At 43.3% G+C, this 17086-nt stretch overlaps 1 protein-coding gene across 1 annotated transcript in view; it reads right to left on the bottom strand.

Annotated features, from left to right (window-relative positions):
- The window catches only part of LOC137141128 (zinc finger protein 436-like), a 28948-nt gene that overhangs the window by 6978 nt on the left and 4884 nt on the right, over nt 1–17086 (bottom strand). Inside the window, exons 7-10 of the mRNA XM_067529976.1 lie at nt 15899–15987; nt 5569–5695; nt 2447–2560; nt 1573–2076 (exon numbers count right to left, since the gene is read on the bottom strand). Of these exons, the coding sequence (XP_067386077.1) occupies nt 1573–2076; nt 2447–2560; nt 5569–5695; nt 15899–15987 (834 nt within the window). The remainder of the gene's footprint in view (nt 1–1572; nt 2077–2446; nt 2561–5568; nt 5696–15898; nt 15988–17086) is intronic.

The following is a 17086-nucleotide window of genomic DNA, read 5'->3' as shown; positions in this document are numbered from 1 at the left end:
CTACTCTCTATGCGCATGAAGGGTATGTTTAGTGGTTTAAATTTTGTGTTATTTGAACAAGCATTTCCTGAGATGCCCCCAGACCTCTCCTAAAAAGAACCTTTTTCACAAAATCCCCTTGCTTTTACAACATTTTGCACACATCTAAGATGAAACTATGCTTCCAATTGTCCCCCAACTGAACTCATTTACTTGGCATTAATCTCCTGGAAGGCCTGTGCTACAACTGTTTTTGAATCCAAATAGCTGGGACTTACTCTGGAACTCTCTCCCCGGATTATCTGAGATAACACTGACCTAAATAATTGAACAACACTGTGATTATATCCAGTTACTTAAGTTAGTTGCACACAGTTCAGGGTATGCTGTTGATCACCATTTCAGATTTGAGATATAAAACTACTACTGTTTCCTCAGTAGCATATCCTATAACTGGGAATATTCCATCCATTTGACTGAGCTGAATTTGAACTTTCCCCATGCCATCATGGAGGCGTGGGGGGGGAAGCAAAAATAAAGGAAGAAATGTCTATTAAAGCAAATGGTCATTAGTCTCACAGTCACCAATAAATCTGATTTACATTCCACCAAAGAAAACTAATATGCAGTTGTGTGACCAAACAGTCTTCAGGAAAAAGAGAAAAAACTATATCTCTGAGAGGTATAAGACATTTTCCATTCCACATAGAATAAGATTGTAGAACAGTTTACATCTGATGACTCAGAATCAGGACCATAGATTTGCCCATTGCATTTTCCTCTGATCCACCGAAGCCTGCTTCACTTAGTGCTGTCTCATTATTATTGAGTTGCATTATTTCCAAAAGTTTTCACATCATGATAAAGGTTTGTCTAGACTAGGAAATGTGGAATAGATTAGGACAGATCAAGGGAAAACATGCTAACTAACCCAGGCTATTATACTCGGGATATGTCAGTACAGAAACATAGCTGTGATTTTAAATTTTGACAGCTCATTTGAGCTAAGTACAAAATGAATGCTAATGGACACAAAGCCCAGGTAGATTTTACAACAATGTAGCTACCTGAGGTCATTTGTGTTTCTCTCACTTTGGGCTGACGCAAATTCCTAGTAAGAGGGACTCATACTCCCAGGGCTCATAGAACACAGCAGTTGATAGAAAGCGTCTTTGGGGATTCACCCAAAGAAAGGCAAGCTGCAAAAAGCAAAACTGGACCACTCTCCTGGGGGAGCTGAGAGATCATAATGAAGTAAATGGTACTAAGAGTCTTAAACGCCAAATGTGGAAATTAGCAAAAATATTAAAGGAAAAAACCTATTTTTGTCAGCCCTAGACAATATTTTTATGCTGATTATCTCCCTTGTGGCTTCTCTAGTGGTAAATAAGGTATGACCTCTGCTGGAAGATTTTCCCACACTTAGAGCATCCATAAGGTGTCTATCCTGTGGGGATCATCTGATGTCTCCTAATGTCTAAAAAGTAAAAGGAGCTTTTCCCACGCTCACAATATTCATAGATTCTCTCTCCATTTTGGAAGTTTGATATTTAACAAGGACTGATATTTAAGAAAAGCTTTTTCTATACTCACAGCATGTATAGGGGCACGTGGCTCTGTGGGTTCTCTCATGGCTAGTAAGGTGTGAACGTCGACTGAAGGATTTCCTGCACTCACAGCATTCATAGGGTCTCTCTCCAGTGTGGATTTTCTGATGTCTAATAAGGTGTGAGAGTCGAGTGAAGGTTTTCCCACACTCAGAGCATTCATAGGGTCTCTCTAGTGTGTGGGTTATCTGATGTCTAACAAGGTGTGAGCGCCAAGGGAAGGTTTTCCCACACTCAGAACATATGTTTTTTCTCTCTTCCAGGAGGATTCTCTGCTGGGCAGCAGTTTCCTTGAGGTCCTTGTGGTTTTCCTCACAATTGATGGATTTACCCACTTTCTTCCCTGGCTGGTTTCCCTGCTGCCTCTCCTCATGACATCTGGACATGTCCCCATTATTTCTTTGTAGTAATCCCCCCTGCAGTTCCATGTGCTCAGCATATTCCTGATGTGGATTCTGCTCCTTGTTCTTACTCACCATCCAATCATTTCCTGAGACAGAGAGAGAAACTTCAGAAACAGGGATGGAAAAGAGGAGAGGAAACAAAAGTAGATGCTGGGGAGATGGGGGAAAATATCAGGAAATTAATAACCCCAAACTCTTCCACATAGATGAGAGAGGAGGGCAACAACTTTGTCTCCACATCCTGTCCAAACACTAAAGATGAAGAGAGGCTAGGAAGTGAGCTATTTCCATGTATCAGTCAGGATGGGTAGGAAGCCATGAGCGATATCTGCCCTGAGGATATGACATCTGCTGGGGGACAATCCTGAATTCATGAGCTCTCAAGGCATTGGTAGGGAATCCCAGCTTTTTCCTTCAGACACAGACAGTATTTGAGTTGGTCTAATGATTCCTCACCTGTGCAGGTTCCTCTCAGGATCTCTCTTTCCCCAGAGTCCTGGGGACCTGAAACCCACAGCTTTTCTCCTCGTTCCAGCTGGGAGATCACATCAGATCTGGAAACTGGAAATCCTGCTCATATGAAAGAAAACAAGTCAAATCAGGTGAAGTCATGGAACATTTTCACAAAGACAGTAGCCGTTTTTAAACCCTGCTCATTTAAAGGCACTGAAATTCTGAAGCTGGCTCTCCAGGTGCTCAAGTGTATCAGACACTCTGCTTACAAGGAGATTCACTCTCCACTGTCAAACTGGCTCCTAAAAACAAGAAAAAGTGACTTCATAACACAGAAAGCCATGGGGAAGTCATCTCGGAACTGCTTTTGTACGAACAGAGAGACCCAAAGGTAATGAGACAGTCCTAGGGAAACTAGGACCGGTGAGCATGGGTTTGCGGGGCTCAGCAGAGTGAGGAATAAGAAGGAGTGGGGATATCCCTGAGTGCAGTATGTCAAGGGTAATAGTTATCAGGAAAGCACATTTTCAGAAAATTAGGGAATACAGAGGGTCAGGGGTAATGGAAAGGAGTATGAAAATCCCCCATTGTATGGAGAAGGTTATAGAATTATGTAGTCACAGAAACGTAGGGCTGGAACAGACTTCAAGAGGTCATTTAATGCAGCCCATGCACTGAGATAGGAAAAAGTATACCTAGATCATCCCTAAGAGGCATTCATCTAAACTATTTTTAAAAGCTGCCAATAATGGGGATTCCAAAGCCTCCCTCTAACATTTAACCTAAATCAACTTTGCTGCAGATGAAGACCGAGTATGGTCTTTGAACCCATTTTGTACCCATTTTATAATGACTTCATCTAGACCACATTTCCCTAGTTTCCTTATGAGTATGTCATGAGGGACTGTGTCAAAAGATGTTGTATCTTAATTTTAGTACAAATCTGCTGTTTCCATGTAATACCTTAGGCCAATAACTCTTTCAAAGAAGGAAATTAGGTTGCTTGGGTATGATTTATTCTTGACAAAACTATGCTATTTCTCATAATGCTATTATTTTCCTGGTGCTTACAAAATGAGAGTTTAATAATGTGCTCCAGTATCTTTACAGCTCTACTGGTGTAGAATTCCTCAGGTCCTCTTTGTTCCCTTTTTTAAAGACAGGCTACTATGTTTGTCCTTCACCAGTCTTTTCAGATCTCACCTGTCCTCCATGATTTCTCAAAGATAATTTCTAATGGTTCTGAAATTGCCTCATCAAGTTCCTTATGTACCTTGGAAGAGCTTGGAGAATGAGATAGTATCATTCAGAAGCAACAGACTAATTCCTCTGGAAGATGAGAATATGAAAAGTAAGAATAAGAGCATGTGATCTCAGGAAGGACTGACTCAGAGATCCAAGGAGCCTGCAGGGAAGAGAGACTGTGGCTGCTGCAGATAGGGAGTGGGGAGTGAGACCCTCCAACTCCACAGAAGTTTCCTTAATCAGGAAGAACTTGAAATGCTAGTTAATAAACATGAATATGACATAGTTGGCATCACAGAAACTTGGTGAGGTAATATGCATGACTGGAATATTGGTATAGAAGGGTAGAGCATGCTCAGGAAGGACAGGTAGGCAAAAAAGGGAGGTGTTTCTTTATATATTAAAACTGTACACACTTGGACTGAGGTAGAGATGAAAGTAGGAGACAGACTGGTTGAACGTCTGTGGTTAAGGATAAAAGGACTAAGAAATAGGGTGATGTCATGGTATGGGTCTATTTCAGTCTACTTAACTAGGAAGGGGTGGTGGATGAGGCTTTTTTTAAACAACTAAAAGAAATCCAAAATGCAGGAGTTGGTGGTGATGGGAGACTTCAACTGTGCAGAAAGCTGTTTGGGAAAATAACATAGCAGAGCACAGATCATCCAACAAGTCCTTGGAATATATTGTTTTGTTTCAGAAGGTGGAGAAAGCTACTGGGGAAAGGAAAAGACTTCTAAAAATGTGGAAACTAGGTCAAATTACAAAGGATGAATATAAAAAAAAAACACAAGTACATAGGGACAAAACTAGAAAAGCCAAGGTGCAAAACAAGATTGAACTAGTTAGAGACATAGAGGGTAATATGAAAACATTCCACAAATACATTAGAAGCAAGAGGAAGACAAAGGACAGGGTAGGCCTGTTACTTAATGAGGGTGAAAAAACAATAATAGAAAATGTGGAAATGGCAAAAGTGCTAAATTAATTTTTTTTGTTTCAGTTTTCAGCAGAATAGTTAGGTGTGATTGGACATCTAACATAGTGAATGCCAGTGCAAATGAGGTAGGATATGAGGCTAAAGTAGGGAAATAACAAGTAAATGTGCACAAGGGTGTGTTCTGCCATGGGGATTGTCAGCGCTCCGATGGGATACATGCCAGCTATCTCCAGGGATCAATGATGGGTAAGTGAAGGCAATAACTCAGAAGTAATGCTCGTGGGGGGGAGGGTAAAGGGGTGGAAACATCTGGAAGTCTGAGATGGTTTGTGTGGAGTAGGCTCAGTGTTTCAGTGTTGTCCAGGTGTAAGCATCTACTGTTCTTTATGCCAGAACAAAACCCAAGTTTTGCCTTAGCAAAGAGAAGACATTAGACTCTCTGCTATACGGCTCCCGTGCTCTGTTCCCAGAGGGTTCTCTAGCACAGAGGTGTCAAACTCACCGCCTATGCCGGGTCACATTGAATTTAATTGGACTTCGGGCGGGCCATACCCTTGTCGCATCTTTCCCTCCGCCGAAAAAGTTGCATAGCGTCCTAACTTTCGGTGGCAGCTCTCAGCGTCTTTCCCTCAGCAGAACAAATCACGCAGCCAACAGGGGCTGGACCAAAAAGGATTGCAGGCAGTATCCAGCCAATGGCGGGAAGGACAGAAAAGGATCGCGGGCCATATCCGGTCACCTGTGGGCCGGACCTAAAAGGTTCGCGGGCTGCGTGCTTGACAACCCTGCTCTAGCAGGGGAGGGCAGAGAGCTACTATATGAATAATTGGCCTGTTGGGGTGTTGCTGAAACAGGACAGAGTTAAGGTCGCATTATGGAGATGATGTAAATCTTAACTCTTCATTTCCCCTTCTAATAACCAAGGAGCAAGAATCCTAACCCAGTGAAGTCACATTCTCATAGTTCTCCTGCATGACGTTCCAGTAGATGTCTCTCTCAGCAGGGTCCAGCAGAGCCCACTCCTCCTTGGTGAAATAAACAGCCACCTCCTCAAAGGTCATCAGCCCCTGAAAGAGCAAGAGTCCAACACTCAGGACCTGCTGACCCACTGACAACCCCACTATACACAGGGGAGCAGGGCCAATCAAGTGGATGCTCTGGGAGGCTCACAGTCAGCAGAGTCCCATCTGCATCCTGCTCAGAGCAGCCTGAAGCATCAGGGTGAGGAGAGAGAGCCCCTTTTAGACTCATGGACCTTAAGGTCAGAAGGGACCATTCCGATCATCAAGTCTGACCTCCTGCATAATGCAGACCACAGAACCTCACCCACCCACTCCTGTAATAGATGACTGAGTTACTGAAGTCCTCAAATAACGGTTCAAAGACTTCAAAGTATGGATGATCTGCCAGAGTATCCTCCAGCAAGTGACACGTGCCCCATGCCACAGAGGAAGGCGGAAAAAACCCCAGGGCCTCTGCCAATCTGCACTGCGGGAAAATTCCTTCCCGACCGCAAATATGGGGAGCAGCTAAACCCTGAGCATGTGGGCAAGACTCGCCAGCCAGACCCCCGGGAAAGAATTCTCTGTAGTACTCCCACTCCATCTAACAGCCCATCACAGGCCATTGGGAATATTTACTGCTAGTAGTCAAAGATCAGTTAATTGCCAAATTAGGGTGTCCCCTCATACCATCCCCTCCATAAACTTATCAAGCTCAGTCTTGAAGCCAGCTAGATTTTTTGCCCCCACTGCTCCCCTTGGGTGGCTGTTGCAGAACTTCACTCCTCTGCTGGTTAGAAACCTTCCTCTCATTTCGAGTCTGAACTTCCCAATAGCCAGTTTATATCCATCTGTTCTTGTGTCCACATTGGCACTGAACTTAAATAATTCCTCTCTCTCTCTCTGGTGTTTATCCCTCTGATGTATTCATAGACAGCAATCATATCTCCCCTCAGCCTTCTTTTGGTTAGGCTAAACAAGCCAAGCTCTTTGAATCTCCTCCCGTAAGACAGGTTTTCCATTCCTCGGATCATCCTAGTAGCCCTTGTCTGCACCTGTTCTAGTTTGAATTCATCTTTCTTAAAGATGGGAGACCAGAACTGCTCATAGCATTCCAGATGAGGTCTCACCAGCACCTTGTATAATGGTACTAACACCTCCAGCTCTCTACTGGAAATACCTCACCAGATGCATGATAGGACCGCATTAGCTTTTTTGACGGCCACATTACATTGGTGGCTCATAGTCATCCTGTGATCAACCAATACACCCAGATCCTGCTCCTCCTCCTGTCACTTCCAGCTGATGCATCCCCAGTTAACAGAAAAATTTTTTGTTATTAGTCCCTAAGTGCATGACCTTGCACTTTCCACTATTAAATTTCATCCTATTTCTATTACTCCAGTTTACAAGGTCATCCAGATTGTGTTGTATGATATCCCGGTCCTTTTCTGTATTAGCAATACCTCCCAACTTTGTGTCATCCGCAAACTTTATTAGCACACTCCCACTTTTTGTGCCAAGATCAGTAATAAAAAGGTTAAATAACATTGGCCCCAAGCCAATCCCTGAGGAACTCAATTAGTAACTTCTCTCCAGCCTGACAGTTCACCTTTCAGTATGATCCGTTGTAGTCTCCCCTTTAACCAGTTCCTTATCTACTTTTCAATTTTCAGATTTAAAGTTTTTTATTGAGTGAATGTTTCAAAAAATAACAAACAGGTAATCCCCATCTTTTCCAATTTAACTAATAATTGCCACTACACAGGCAGGTGCCGACAATGAGGAGGGTGCTGGGATTCCCACCAGGGAGCTGTTCCTGGACACTGCTGTGGGCTACAGTGCCTGTGTAGTAGCCGCCCTGTGTGGCCAAGTTACCAGAAGTGATGGCTGCAATAGGTATGGGAGCTAAACGATTTTCAGTATTGCATTTATCAAATACATTTTTTGCTATTCCATTGCACCCTGACAGTTGGTATAAATTTGCTTTTACCCATAGAGATTGTCAGTCTACATTCACCCATGTCCCCCCAAAGGGTCCATTGTGCACCCATGATTTCCCATGCCCATGTTATTAAATTCTGGGATAGGTGCACAGCATCGATGAATGTTATTTCCTATGTAGATGACATTCTCATTTGGATTGTAACCCAAGAAGTCCAGCTGCTTTTGCTCAATGAAGTAATCTCCTTGATTGAGCAAGCAGGCTTCTGAATTAATTTGGAACAAGCCCAATTGTATTAGCAAGAGGTCCGATACCTGGGTTCAGTGTTAGGACAAGAAGAAATCACCGCTGATCAGCAGAGAGTGGAGCTAATTTGTAAATTGCCAGCACCCACTGATGTCTCTGCATTGCAATCCTTTTTAGGATTCACAGGATAGCTTCAAACCACATGGAGAATTTTGCCTTAAAGGTACAGCCACTGTACTAGTTACTGAAGAAGGGAGTACCCTGGAAGTGAGGCCAAGAACAGGGTCAGGTCCTATTAGAATTGAAGCAAGCAGTAACCTCTGCCCCTGCACTAACATACCCAGATGACACTAAACCATTTGTGTTGCAGTTAGCTCATTCCCCAAAAAGAACAGGAGCTATTCTAAGCCAGGAGGGGCCCTCTGGTCAAAAGCCAGTGGCATTTGCCTCCCAAGCACTGAAAGGGCCAGAAACCACCTTTACCCGTTGTGAAAAAGAAATGTTAGAATAAGTCTGTGCCTTGGGGCACTGGCAATACCTTACTGGTTCTGCCCCGATTATTTTGCAAATAGCCCACACCACACTTAAGTTCACAGTGTCTGGGAGAATTAAAGAAGGGCATGTGTCCATCCTAGATTGGCTAAATGGACCATAACTTTAAGGAATAAAAATTTGGAAGTCCAACCACCTAAGGCTTTCAACCATGCCCCATATGTCCTGATAACTGATGGTGCTGAGCATAACAGCTCTCTCCCCCGACCAAGCCAGCCCTTCTCAATCCTCTTCAGCCTTAAGTGGTGGGAAGCCATAGAAACCCTACCTGAAAACACAGATATTTGGTTTCTAGATGGATCCTCCCATATGATCCAACAGTCTCCCAAAACATGGTATGCAGCAATTCGCTACCCAGATAGAACCCTTATGGCAGGGAGCTGCATGGCCCACACTGCCCAGGCAGCTGAAATTGTTGCCACGTACGCTGCATTAATGGGTGCCGGGACTGATACTCCCGTAGTTATAACCTCAGACTCTGAATGGGCTATACGAACATGCTTAGATTGATGCCCATATGGAAGGAAAGGAACATGCATAGCTTAGATGGTAAACCCATCTGTCATGATGAGAAAATTGAAGCACTATGGGAAGCTGGACTGCAGCACCAAGCTCCAGTCTGGCTGTTGAAAGTACCTGCCCATAAGAGATTGGGAGTAGTAGAAGAATGGAATAATAAGGCAGACAAAGCAGCCAAGGAGGGGGCACAAACAGGTCTGGAATGGCAGGCGCCATTCACCCCAGTAGCCACTGCTCGGGGAACCCAGAAAGAATCTGCACCCATCATAGATTTAGCAGCCTTGCAGAAAAGTGATGCTAGCGTACAACAGCTGCTACAACAAGGGGAGGTGAAGGGGTGGAAAACTGAACAGCATTCAAGTGGTTTGCTTATGGCAAAACAGGGAGATCAAGGAGTACCAGTATGGATTGTTCCAACAGGACAAGATGATTTAATACAAGCAGTGCATGAAAATGGCCATTTTGGTATAGAGAAAACTCTGAGTCAGTTAAAAACAGTAGGATGGTGGCCAGAGTGTTACCTGTCAGCTCTATGTTCTTGGGGAACCAGAGAGCAAAACCCCTATTCTCTCTCTGGCTCACCTGAATCCCCCCCCCCAGCCTCTGCTTGAACCAGAAATCAAAAGCAATGAAAAGGCAATGGAAGACACACCTAAACCCTTCCAAACAAGGGTGATAGGATTAAGGCAACTCCCCTAGCCTCATCTACATCAAAGATGTAAAAAGGAGTCATCCTGATTAGCACATCGAATGGAAAACAGAAGCTTTATCTACATTGACGATGGAACAAGAATTAGCAACTGAATGGAGAACCAAGGTCCAAAGCAGAAACCGCACTGAACTCTGGGACTGGCAAAGCAGGGACGCACTGCATGATGGGAGATCTCTGCTCCTGATGTTAATGAATGCACACCTGCACAAACCCAGCTCCACAGTTATCAGACCATTCTAGTTATTGATATGCAAAACACTGAATCTGCCCGATTGCACTGTGAGCTCCCTCAAAGGAACATTGCCCATAGCCAGGAATGATCAGCTCCTATTGTCCAGCATAAATAAAACCACTCTGGTACACGCCCTGGAGTCCTTGTTTACCCATAAACAAACCTAGTGTTCTCCCTTGAACCATTGTTTCTTCCCTACAAAAACCCCTACCCAAGTTCAAACCTCTGTTCTGATGCCTGGATCCAAAAGCTGTATCAGTTCCACTGGGACTCCCCATTTTCCTGACTGATCGTGTTGGGGGCTCTGCCTGTGTCAAGTGCTCCGGACCCTAAGCTGAACAGCTGTCTCCTAGGAACCATCGAGTTGCACGGAGTGGGGAGACACGCCCCCGCCCCACCACCATCTTCCCCCAACACTCTCTCTCTCTTAGTCCAAGTATAACTTTCTACTTTTGCAATCAAACCTGGGCTAGCGTTCTCCAACACCCCAACTGTAATTGTGTAGTATTGTAAGTCTTTGATTGTTTTTCCCTCCTTGTATGGTATTACTATTAGTATCATAAGTTTTATGTACCTGGCAATAAAATAACTCTTATAATCACGCTTGCTGCCAGTCTCTCTCTCCAAACTTCATTTACTCCTTTGTGTTCTTGGCTTCCCCATCTTGCTCTGCAGCAACGCTTCTTTTACCTCAGCCAAAGATCCCTGGAGTACCCAAAAATCCTGTGGGGTTTGCTCATCAAGGGTGTTACTGCTAGAACAATTGTGGAGTGAGGGGGGAGGCAGCTGGGAAGTGCTGCTCTGTCTAGCTTGCGGAGTCCAGGGGCATATAAGGGTGGCAGCTGAAAGTGCTGTTTGACCTAGCCTGATTGAGTCCAGGGGCAAATAAGGGGGGGGAGGGGCAGCTGAAAAGTGCTGTTTGGACCCAGCCTGCTCAGAAGTGTGCTCTATTCTGGTGCGGTGCAAAGGGGCATATAAAAGGGGCAGTTCTCATATAAGAGAGAAGTGCTGCTCTGCCTCGCCTACTGAGTCCAGGGGCATATAAGGGGTCATCTGAGAGTGCTGATAATCCGGTCTGCTCAGATGCACTCGGTTAATCTGGAATGTGTGTGTGTATATGTGGGGGGGTTGTTTGAACCTGGGCCTGGAGGAACCCAGCTCTGAAAACCTTAGGTCCTGCAGGATAGCTCCATTTGGAGGGGACTTGTAGCCATATGAACACACAAGTAACACAAGCAGTGCATTAATAGAATCACACACACTTCCAAGAAAGTAACCCTAATAAATGAGCGTACCCCAAGGTGACAGGCAAATCTGGTAACAAGAGATGAAATGAGATGTGGAACGCTGGGTAAACAACTGCCAAGCCCGTGCAATAAATAACCGAGATGTCTCTAAAAAGGAAGGTCCACTAGGCCATCAAAAACTTGAAGGACCCTGGAGTTGCCTCCAGATGGATTATATCAAGTTACCCATCATTTAAAAAGCCATAATTACTGTTTAGTAATTATTGATCCATTTACCAAATGGGTCAAGGCCTTTCCCACTTTAAACAACACTTCTCGTACCACAGCAGAGATAATAGTAGACCATGTCTTCTCCAAACGGGGGCTCCCAAAGGAGACTGACTGACAGTGATAAGGGTCCTCACTTCATTCGTGAGATTTTGAAATACACCTGTGAAGCCTTAGGCATAAAACAAAGGTGGCATATACCATACCATCCTCAAAGTTTGGGAGTAGTAGAACGAACTAATTGAACTTTGAAATTGGCTTTGAAAAAAATAATCAATGCTCAAAGCAGAGAATGGGATACTAAATTGCCTTTGATACTCATGGCTCAGAGAGTAATGGAAGCAGCCTATCGGTATTACCCCTTTGAAGTTACGGCAGGACACAAGATGAAATCCCTGGAGCACTGGTGGACAAACGGTCCTCCAGATGAGCTCCAACCCAAATTGTTAGCTGATCAGTCTGTGTCGCAGCTGCTACAAAACATTATGCGCATACATCAGCAAGTGGGCAATGCACTTAGAACAAATATTAGGAAAATGGATCAGCAATTTGGTCCCATATTAAAACCCCAAGAATAGCAAATTGGAGATCGAGTGCTGTACAGTTACAAAAAACCTTGCACACACCTTAAACCCACAATGGATGGGATCTGTGTTTATAGTATATAAAGCCAGCCCCACTAAGTATCAGCTACAGATTAAAAATAATAAGAAGAGAACATTATCTTGGTTTCATTCTTCACAGCTCAAGGCATGGAAAAGCAAAACCTAAATTATGGGTGAAGAAGACGATGACGCCTGTGGCCCGTGATGCATCCTGTAAAGTGCCTGTTATTAACACTTCTAAATTGAGTTGTTGATTATGCCATAGATGATTACCCTGAATTAGGAAAAACCCATTATTGTAACATATCAAGCCTTTTGCCGCAGCCCACTTCAATTTATTCAATTGTGAAGTGATTGTTGTATATCTGAATGGTCAATTGAATGTGATGACGGCCAAATTATGTGGTTCTCAGCAGGAGCAACAGAGCTTATTGGTGAAGGAAATAATAGAATACCATAGTACAATTCCTCTGCCATGCCTATTGATTTTGCAGGCCACTGGATACCATCAAATATGGAGATTAAATATATGTAAATAATTGATTATATTAATGGGATCTATAGGTCCTGCCCTTGTTTTGTGATCATTTTTTAGATAGTTATCACACAGATACATGAAGGCACATGGAAGTACAAGATCAAGATATGCAATATGAAGGAGAGTTGTATGGTGTTCTCGCTATTGTGGTTTTACTTTGTGTGTTTGCTGTGCTGTGCTGGTGTGAATGGGATAGATGGGGCAATTTTAGACAAATGTTGTGGGATGGTGCCTCTGCCCACTACCATTTGGCTGGTGGAAGCTGCTTTGAAGCTTAAAACAATGGCTTTCTGTAATTTTGAGGGGCAACTCACAAGTATCCCTCCCCTCCCACTGAGAAGCCAGCTCAGACGATTTGATTTATTTACACAGAATTAATTGGACTAGAGAGGAATAGAACACCACATTTTTATGGTGTCAAAATCGTTCTGAAGTCATTTACAACAAAGCTGATTTTAAATACTAGTACATGGGGATATTCCATCTGATGAAGGGAAAGACACCTGTTTCTGAGCTAAGGTAAATTATCTGCAATGGGTTTTAGTGAATGCCTCTGCCAGTGTAGTGATGTACATAAACACCTATCAGTTGTAATTGTACATTGTGCTCCTAAGGCCAAAGAACATGATGTCGGGGACTTGGTGTTAAAAGAAAATTATAGAAGCCAAGTGCTAGAAACCCCAAAGGTACACCTTGTGAAAGTACATGTAGGCATACAAAATATAACATATTTCGCCTACATCCCCACTGTGCACCATTTGTAATGCCCCTAGTATGAGAAAAGCTACACTGGATGGACACTGGGTAACACACAAAGCTAACATACATGCATGCCCCAAGCGAGATATTGGATGAGATATTTTGGGAGGTATAGGAGCATCAGCAGGGGCGAAGAATGCAATTAATGAAGAAGTTTTGATAAATAAGTTAAGTGCCCTAGGCAACAGTCTTGGAGCCTTATCAGATCCCATAGCACACACACATTCAGCCTTAGGATATGGAGAAAAGCTACTTGAAAATATATTAGTACCCTGGGAAATGAATGAGAAAGTACACCTCAGCTTATTGAATCTCTCAAAAACCATAATAAATGCTACATCCAAAGCTCTAGGTTGCAGACAAGCACAGCTTTGGGATCAAGGAATAGGCTAAGGTATTATTCAACAAGGACTTAGTGGAGTCCTACCTGATGAAATAAAGAAATTGATTTGGGATGATGCCACCACCCAAGAAAGGGCCTTAAGCCATTGGTGGAAGATGTTAAATTTTACAGTAGATGTCCAAGCTGAAGTGATTATAGTGTATGTAACAATATTGTCTGATGTTTGCATCATAGACATACACAGAGTAGTCCCCCTAGACCTCAATGCAAGAACTGATGTGTTATGGCCTATCGCACACCTGACATGAGGATTGAAAAAATAAAATGAAATTCGATTGGTTAGTTTACAAAGTTGCACACGTGAAGTTATGTTGGAATCAGAATTGGGATATATTTATGAAGAACCACTGATACAATTTGCATACCCCTGTAAGAAAGATGTAAGTAAGAATTCGATGTATGGAATTCTCAGTATGCCTTGTTACCCAATAGCAGCATCAATTCTACCATTGTGTACATTCAACAAAGTTGTGTTTGTGTATGCACGCGATGTACCCAAGTTGTAATTAATGGAACTTACCAAAAAAGATGTTAATCCTGCCCAAAATAAATGTTATTGTCATGTTGCTATACTGTAATTGTGTGATACAGTTTACAAAGTACCAAAAAATATATTTCAGTTTTTCATAGCAGATATTAATGTTGTAGAGCAGATTCAACCCGTAATATTAGGAGTCAATACTGATTTGGTACAACACATGCTAACACACTCAAATACGATAGCCCTGCTTACACACATTCAGTGACAATTGAGAACTGTAAATTTGACAACTAAACATGATGGAACTAAAATAATCGAAGTCCTAGATGCTCCAAACCTGCCACAAGGCACAGTGGGTGGGAAACCCTACTGGGATGGTTCCCCCACTGCCACTGGAATCTTAAATCTTGCACTGCATTCCATTGTGTGTGTGTGTGTGTGTGTTTTGTAGATATAATGGCTGCAGTGGGATGCTTTTCGTGGACTAAAAGGTCCTTAGAATGACTCAAGGGACTAAAAGATTCCCACATAAGAGTGATGCGACACACTACAATATACCCTGCTGGCGTGAAGACCCCAATTGCTAGGGTGCCTTGAGCCGTAGTCAGGAGTGTGTGTGAAGGAGTCGTCGTGGTGGGCTATTAATTTATGGCAGCCACCAAGATGGGGATTGTTGGAGGCCCAGTGCAATTTGAGTTGTTTGACCACTGTTTTGGGGCCTAGCATAGCTTAAGTTGCTTGCTTGACCATTCTGGCCTCAACAGCCTGACATCTTCCAGTTGGCAGAGACAAATAGGAATACTGAATTACCTTGTAGATGTCTCAGTTTCTGCATACCACAGCACATAATAAGACGAAATACACAACATGTATGCTTGCAGCTGCATATAGATAACTGTGATGGGAATAACAAGTTATCCTGGAATGTCTGGGGGAACATTTTTCCATTGCCAAGGGGCATACTTTATTTACTGCCCCTGTTATTTCCAGATGTTGTTTTGACAACCCCAATTGTTATAGTGAGAATGGAATGTGGTTAAGGGTGAGAACCTGATGCAGGTGATAATTATTATATATTCTAATAGATAGATAATGAGTTAAAAGTTGTGTATAGAAAGGTATAAAAAGTCACCATTTAGACAAAGGGGCATGCAGCATCAATGACTGATTCTGCGGGAGGTGCTGCTGGTCCGACCAGAGGATCCACTGATTCCCTAGTGGGGCCCCTGAAGAAAACCATTCTGCATGACTGTTTAGGTCTCCAGGTTTAGTGAGTATGATATATTGTAGTTAATTTTAGGCTTTGTATTTAACTAGTATATTTATAGAAAACCTTGCACATTAAACCTTATTGGTCTGCAAATTGTGCATACCATGTCTCACTGGTATCCACACTGATCACTAAATATCCAGTATAAACACCGTAAGCCTCACTGGTGGGTGCCCCCTTCCTATCTCAGCCACTTCTGGTTAGTGGGTTCAGGTTTCAGCAATAGCAGTCTGCTAATTTCTCCAGTCCTGTCTGGGAGGGGGATGTTTCCTATCACATAAATAGGGTAATTTCCACCCACAACCCCAGAGAATCTAAGAACCCTTAGAATCTAAGCCCCAGATTAAATAAGTCCCAACAGGTTTGTCACACCATGTCCCCCTCCTTTTTTTCCACCCTATGTATTTTCTTCCCCTTCCCACCTCCAGACTCAACTCCCCAGAAGCTCCCACTTTCTATGGGAACCCACCAGCAACTCTCTCATAATCCCTACCTGAGCCAGCTCCACTGCAGCCATTTCCCTTCCCTGTTTCCTAGGACGCTGGGACAATCTGGAGTGAAACGGGGATGTTATTCTTGTGCCTGTCAGGGTAAGAAGGGTGATTGGAGAGATTTCATAATCAGATTTCGTTAATTTCACAGCACATTTCCCCCAGGCTCTTTCCTTGCAGAGGAATGTTCTAGGCTGTCATACTGGCAAAACACTGTCATTTTACTGAATGCAGACCCACTATGATGCTTTAAAACCTGACATGGTCCCCGAGGGCAGCACTTTACCCCAGCAGAGTGGGATCTAGGCAGATATAAGAATAGGTCAAGATCTGTCCAGTCCTGAGACAGTAACTGGATCTGAGCAGATCTGGGAGCTCTTGTGATTCTCTCCCCACTTATTTCTCCTCAGTTTCTCTCTCCCCTCCCTCTGCCTGGGGTACTTGCTTACTGTCCATTCATGGATGCCTTCCCTATCCTACAAATGCTAATGCCATTTTGGATCCAGTTTTTGTGCTTCATCCTCATCTCTACTAACCACTGATGGAGTTTCAGTCTCTGGTTGCGATACAGACACAGCAGTGAAAGGATCACTGTGCGCAGCTGCAAGCTGGGATTCTGAAATACGGAAAAGATTTTTGAAATGTGGGGATTTTTTTATGGGAATTAATCATTCCTTGGTTCAGTCTGGATCTGGTATAGCATCTAACTGCTCATTTACAGTAGGTCCACATACAAAATAATTCCCCCTTCCCATTCCTAGCCAATACAGATATAAGAAAATGAATGATCCAGTCAGCTGTTTCTCAAGCGGTGGTTTGCAACCCCAAGTAACTCACAACAGGCAATAAGATGGACCTTGAGATATTATCAGTGGTGTTATGATGTATGATCTAAAGCAAAGAAAGTCACACTCTCCCACTACCTGCCACTTTTATCCTTAAAGGTCACTATTCTCTGTCAGCCACTTGAAACACACACATCCAAGTTATACAGGCTCAGCCTTGATATGCGTTTTATTCTTACTTTCACAGTAAATTTAAGGGGATCCACCCGAAAAAACTGACTTAAAATAAGGAGTCACCAATGTGAAAAGTGTGTGATATACTGACACGCACTACAGCAGCTCCCTTCTCATTCAAAATGATCCCAAATATATCTAGTGCTCTCTTTCCTTTCGTAACCAGTCTGT

The sequence above is a fragment of the Emydura macquarii genome, unplaced genomic scaffold (genome assembly GCF_026122565.2).
Source record: "Emydura macquarii macquarii isolate MOO-44397 ecotype Brisbane River unplaced genomic scaffold, CSIRO-AGI_Emac_v2 contig_3004, whole genome shotgun sequence".
NCBI lineage: Eukaryota > Metazoa > Chordata > Testudines > Chelidae > Emydura > Emydura macquarii.
The sequence above is the reverse complement of the archived record's forward strand: the minus strand, read 5'-3'. Positions and strand labels throughout refer to the sequence as shown.